Source organism: Mercenaria mercenaria, unplaced genomic scaffold, assembly GCF_021730395.1.
Source record: "Mercenaria mercenaria strain notata unplaced genomic scaffold, MADL_Memer_1 contig_2579, whole genome shotgun sequence".
Taxonomy (NCBI): domain Eukaryota; kingdom Metazoa; phylum Mollusca; class Bivalvia; order Venerida; family Veneridae; genus Mercenaria; species Mercenaria mercenaria.
Genome location: NW_026460646.1, coordinates 1 through 6,738, shown reverse-complemented (window position 1 = coordinate 6,738; position 6,738 = coordinate 1). Strand labels below are relative to the sequence as shown.

Here is a 6,738-nt window from a genome sequence, read left to right as displayed (position 1 = left end):
ATGGGAGTAATGTGTGTGTCTGTCTGTATGCCTGTCATGAAGAAAATGAGACTGGAATAATATATTTTCTGTTCTGTTTTGTTCTGTTCTATTCATTTTATAACAATTGGACAAAGTTATTTTTAATGCTTGACAAACTTCCTATTTCAATATTGCAGTACCCTTTTGATAGGGAAAAGTGAACATTGCAGAAATACCATAACATCATAATAACGATAGTGCTGAATAGTTTAAATTTGTACATTTTGATATTGTTCTTTGTGAATATAATTGAGAGTCAGGGTTTGACTTCTTTTTTTTTCTCAGAAAAATCTTTCTAGTGTGAAGTTTCTACATGAAATAACACACACCTGATTCAGAAAAGTGACCAAATTCATTGCCCCCCTGCAATTCATGCTGGGCATAATGGCCATTATATTTCCATGTTATAGCGGTAAGCAGATTACTGATAAAAGTTGCCTGGAGAACCAAGTCGGCCCTTTAATTGAACCACAAATTAACTCCAAGTCATCAACCAATTCTTCTGGACTACATGGACAAACGTCATAACCTTGTCCCCTAATTACTTTTTTAAATTTCATAGATCTTTTATTGATAGGTAATCCTGACTTTTCTGTTAATTTTTTGAATATTTTTATTGAATGATTTGAATGTTTTTTATTATTGTTATATCATTTATTAATCAAATCAATTAAATCATCATCTACTTTAGTGTTAATTACTTCTTTTCCAGTTATTCTATCCTTAGCAATTAACTTATTTTGACCATAAAGTTTATTTAAGTTAATAATTAAATTACCATATTGTCCATTTGGTGAAACTTTATATGGGTTATGATATCTTATTCCTTTTCCTTTTTTATATGTAGAAGCCGTACCAAGAATATGATTTAATCGTTCTTTGTACTTTAATAATTCGTCTTGATCATGTTTTAATTCTTTTGCTTTTTCTCGTTTATTTGGATCTTTTGAATTTGATTTGCCAGTTATTGAACCATTTAATTTTCTAATATCTCCAGTAACCTTATCTATTGTAGCTTCAAGAGTGGCTTTACTTATTTTATCTGGATTAGATTCATCTGCAGTAAAAAAGTCAAACATTTCAGACGGTTTGTAATATTCATATTCTTCTAAAACATCATTATCTATAAAAGCATCTAAATCTACTGTATGTATTTTTTTTTCTTTCGGTCTTGCTCCCAGTTCTTCTGATTCTTCAGGTATTTCCTTTTCTCTGTTATAATAATCTTCCAGTATTTTATCAACCTCTTTTTCGTCTAGTTTTTGTGGTGATAGTTGTAATGGTTGTAATGGTTGTTGTAGTTCCGGAGGTGGTTGTTCTTCCATTATCTCTGCCAATTTTTGTTGTTGTTCTACTTCTTGTATTTTATCAACAAAACTTTTTGGAAGTAACGCTAATTGTTGTTTTATTCCAGGTAATGCTTTTAACTGACTTGATAATTGTTCTTTTTGACTTTCTATTTTTTCAGTAATTGGCTTATAAATTTCAGTATACATATCCCGATTTGTAGCTTTTCTTATTTTTTCTCTCATTATTTCTTCTCTAAGAGCTCTCATCTTTTGCCCGACTAAGTTTTTTCTTATTCTTATTTCATTAAGTTTTGATTGCATTTATATAATAATGTAAGATAATGTAAAATAATGTAAAATAATGTAAGATAATGTAAGATATTGTAAAATAATGTAAAATAATGTAATATTATATAAATGGAAATTCCAAATTATGATACAAAAAATGATAAATCCAATAACTTTAAACAATTTTATCCTTTTATGCCAGATTCATGTTTTAGAATGTTAATATGTGGATCGTCTGGATCTGGAAAAACAAATACATTAATGCATATACTTCGAAAACCTCTTATATATTATGATAAATTATACTTATATGCTAAAAACCTAGAACAATCTAAATATCAAGATTTAATTAACAACTTAAATCAAATTGCAAAAAAAATTAAAGTAGATCCAAATGAAATACTTGAATATTCAGCTGATCCCAACCAAATTGAACCTTGTGAGAATCTTGAATCAGAAAAACAAAAAGTAGTAATATTTGATGATTTTGTATGTGAAGATAAAAAAGTTCAAAATGAAATAACAAAATACTTTATTCAAGGACGTCACAAAAACTGTTGTGTTATTTATTTAAGTCAGTCTTACTATAAAACACCAAAAGATATTCGAATTAACTGTTCACATTATATTTTATTTAAATATCCAGATAAAATGGAAAATAATAGGATTTGTAATGAACAAAATATAGATCGTGATACTTTTGCTAATGTAACAAATCAAAAACATGATTTCTTATATATTGACAAACCAAGGAAGTTTTTAAGAAAAAACTTTACTGGTAATATATAATAATTATATAATGGGAGTTTTTAATGATGTAAAACAAATAAGTGAACCTGACAGTATAAGTAAAGTTAAATTTGATATTGATTTAAGTGATTATGCTACTAAAAAACAATACAAAAAGCTTAGAAAGGACATGGAATCATATCTTCACAGAAATAAGGAACTTGATAACACAATGAACAGAGCATTAGATATGGGAGGTAATAAAATAATCAACCTAGGAAATCCAGATAAATCCACCGATGTAGTTTCAAGACGATTTATGTTTAAAAAAGTTCAAAGTGTAATAGATGACTATAATCTTGAAGACATCAAATCTATAAAACAGACATTAGAAGAAGAAGTAAAGAATATTGAAGAATTAACAAAAGATTTTAAAAAGAATTCATTATTAATTAATCAATTACAAGGTAAAATTGAAGAAGAAATGAAAGCTATGGTTGATTCTATTAAAGAACTTGAAGAGAAATCTGATTTGACAGATGACAACATAAAAGAAGTTTTTCGAGTTAATTTAAACATTTTATTCACCCAAATTCAAGAATTAAAAGATAGTATGATTAAACATGAAGAACTAAAAGACAAGATTATTGAAGCTGAGAAAAAGTTACAAAATATGTATCAGTTAGAAATCAGAACAGAAATAAATAAACTAAATACTGAAACTGAAAATAAGCATAAAGATTTATTAGAATTAATTTCAAATAAACTTGCAGAATATAAATCTGATTTGGAAAAGGCAGCTTCACAAAGAGGTGATGATCATGACACAGCATTAGAGAACTTTAAAAAAGAAATTAATTCTAAAATAGATGACTTTAAAAAACAAATTCGAAATTGGATTAGTATTGTTGACAACCGTCATAATTTAAAGTATGCAGACTTAAGTAATATTACAAAAAAATTACAAGATGATATTAATGAATTTAATGCTAAAGTTGAAGAACATAAAAATGAACTGGACTTTGTAGTTGAAAAATCAGTTAAACAAGGAGAGTTAATTACTGCTAATACTGAAGCAATTAACATAATTAATAATCAGCTAGAAAATTTGAGAAAACAACTTGTAAACATGATTAATAATGTCGATGCACATCACAATATAAAGTACGAAGAGTTAAGTAAACTTAAAGGTTTATTACAAAAAGATATTAATGAATTTAATGATGAATTTAATGATAAAATTAAAAAAATAATAAATGATTTAGACTCTGTAGTTAAAATATCGGATAAACAAGGAGAATCAATCACTGCTAATACTCAAGTAATTACTGCTAATACTAAAGCAATAACCGCTAATGTCGGAGAAATTACCACTAATACCCAAGAAATTACAAAAGTAAAAAATGTTTTCTTAAAACAAGAAACACAATTAGCTAGAACAAAGAATACTGTTGACAATCTATCTGCTTCTGAAGTTGCTACAACAAAACGACTTGATGATTTAGCTGAAATAATTCTTAAACTTAAAAAGAAAGACAGGAAAATAGAAAAAAGGGTAGAGGAAGTGAGACATGAAGTGTTTCTCTTTGAATACTATTATAATCATCCTTTTGATTACATACAAATGAAAAAGTATTTTGACCGTCGTGGTGCTTGGATACATTCAACATATAAAAATATGGCCGATCTGAACTATTTAAATATATTTGAAATAAGACCTGGAATTTTCGTAGATTATGAAGATTTTATAAACACAAACCAAGAATATAAAATAGATGTACTAGATATGCTTTTGAGTGGTGTGTTTATAGTCAGAAAAACCGGAACTTATATAATAGATATTAAATTTTTATTAAAGGGTGTGAGCTCTTTAAGTGAACCGTATAAACCGACTAAAAGCCCAATATCACATTTTATATTTAGGTGGCGGAATGATAGGCCTCAGGATGATGTTTTATTTGATATATTTGATAATGTAAATATAACAGCTGAGGCAGCTGAGGACTTTGACACTGATCGGTTAATATCTATGTATAAGAAAAAAATTAAAATTTATCTAAAACAAGGAACAATGTTTGATATTCACCCGTATGAGGATTCAGCATCTACAGAATTAACATTTATGCTTTTGATAGGTAGTTACATTAGATTCTACATATCGGATGAACCTATATCCTCTGGTAGAAGCAGACTTTTGGATTAAAGGTTTAATTAAAAGCTTAATAACATACAATATCAAGACAAAACAAACACATTTTGTGGTTATTATTGTTTATTTTTCATTAAAATGTTACAAAATGGTATAAACATTTATGATTTATTGTATAAAACACTGAGAGTAAACAATGTAAAACATAATAAATAATTCAATCATGCATATGTCTATGGCATACTCAAACGGTTGAGTGATTTCAGTTGTTTGTACTTAAATCTTGTAATACTTGTTTAATAGTTGTTAAAAAAGTGTACGTGCCCATAGCTTTAATCTATTATTGATTCGGTGGCGTGCAAGGTATAACAAGATAAACATATTAGTTTCCAATGTCAACTTTATGAATAGAGTAGTAAATATCGCCTTCAGATGAAAAGATAGTTGCTATTTGGAAATGTAAACAAACATTGCACAATATCCTATCAAGTCAATAAATTATTGAGTTTCTTTTAGTATTAATCTTATACCCTTCTGCCAACAGAAAACATTTCAAAATCGGATTTTAGATCGTACGCATTAAAACTACAAAATGCCTTCAAAATTTGAAACAAAAAGAAGACTACAAAAAGTTAATGATGAAATCGAGCTTTTGTTGAGGTATTTGATGCAAATTCCACCTGGAAAATTTATAGATAAAAATGTTATTAAAGAAATAGCAACAAATATTAATACAGACAATACTGAATCAAATATACAGGAGAGTGAATATGGATTGGAGTTTTTAAACGAACTTCTCAAACTGTTCAAGCTTGAAAGAAGAAGAAGATATTTAAATAAAACATTTGAGATTAACAAATTAAAAGGCATGCATCAAAACAAAAAAAGGAAACTTGAGACGGAGGCGGAAGAAGCTCTTCAAACTGAAATAAAAAATCCATACAGTAAGTTGTTTTGAATATTTGATTCGTATCTGTTTGTTTTTATACTATTTAAATACTTTTTAAATTTATTAAGCATAAATTTTGTTTACTTTTCAGACTTGAGAAGTACCCCACCACAAAGTCTCCAGTAAAAAGGAAATGCTGTGTGTTTTGTTGTACAAATATACTAATAAAACAATACATTAAAATAATGTTTTTCAATTTTAATAAAACACTTTGATTTAACAAATGCTAGAATTCTGCCAAAGTTTTGCCAAAGGTTTTGTCAAAGTAAAAGCAAATGACAGTTTGCTGCCTTCGTGGCAGAAAAATGGCAGGCTTTTGATTGGTTGAATTTGTGGTTTCCCACATAACCATTTTCAGAAAATACAACGTAAATTCCAATTGAAATAGGGTTCGCTTCATAACATTTTCAGAAAATATGTCAGCTATTTATAACCAGGTTTTCTGAAAATATGAGAAAACGAAAGTAAAGTTAAAACCTGTGGATTTTAAATTGACAGGCATTGACCAGTTCTGACCAAGGGTCAAAAGGTCAAATGAGGTCAAAACGCTCGCTCCATCATGTTTCTAACTACTAGCCTTGCATGTTCTCCGTAGGAATACATCATTCTGCTACAGACCTGTTCCCTAATGAGATATGCTTGGATCTAAGACAGCTTCATCATGTAGGGGCCTAAAGAACAGAACAGAAGCAGTAAAGATTTCCGATTCATGATAAAGTTCTTGTACAATATCTGCAAATATGGGGATGGGCAGGTGGGATCTCTGTGGTGAAATTCTATGTTGTTCCATAGTTTACCAAGATTAAAATGGAAAAGCAAACGTGTAAAATAAAAAAAAGAGAAATTCACGTTTTTTTGTTATTTCAAAGCACGCCCATAACGCAAAGGGAAATAAACAACGTAACGTTCTCAAACAAATGAATACTAAGATATTGTTGTCGTCACGACCATCCTAAATGGAACAGTATTTAAAGGAGTCCATGAAAATAAGCACACTTATTATGCATAAATGCAACTATTGTCGATGTAAAATTAAAGAATTAATGCCAGTGGGAATAAGGAATGTTGCACGTTTTATAAATCTCCTGAGCAGAAATTATTAAACCGAGTCTGATATTCCTTTTCTTGGTTGAGATCTATGCTTTCAACAGATCTTGTCCCTGTAAAAATATAATAGAATTACGCTAGGGAGCAAAAAAGACGTCTTGTGATTATCTAATATATCTTTTGGTGTGGGAATAGTTTTTTTTAAATTAAAAAATACAGATTTCTGTAATTATTTGCGGAAGAATTAATGCTTGTCCCTATTGATC

The 6,738-nt window shown here is 28.5% G+C and overlaps 1 protein-coding gene across 1 annotated transcript; it reads left to right on the top strand.

Moving 5' to 3' along the window:
• Window positions 1-4,928: 4,928 nt before the first annotated feature.
• On the top strand, window positions 4,929-6,029 carry LOC128552370 (uncharacterized). The gene is made up of 2 exons (XM_053533394.1): window positions 4,929-5,420; window positions 5,517-6,029. Exons 1-2 carry the CDS (start codon window positions 5,069-5,071, stop codon window positions 5,549-5,551), a joined length of 387 nt encoding a protein of 128 aa, XP_053389369.1. The 5' UTR covers window positions 4,929-5,068; the 3' UTR covers window positions 5,552-6,029.
• The last annotated feature ends 709 nt before the right edge of the window (window positions 6,030-6,738 follow it).

Bases quoted from the DNA above. Each gene is read 5' to 3' on its own strand.
- LOC128552370 (XM_053533394.1), top strand. From the start codon at position 5,069: ATGCCTTCAAAATTTGAAACAAAAAGAAGACTACAAAAAGTTAATGAT. The intron at 5,421-5,516 runs GTAAGTTGTTTT...TTTACTTTTCAG, and splicing joins TGAAATAAAAAATCCATACA to ACTTGAGAAGTACCCCACCA.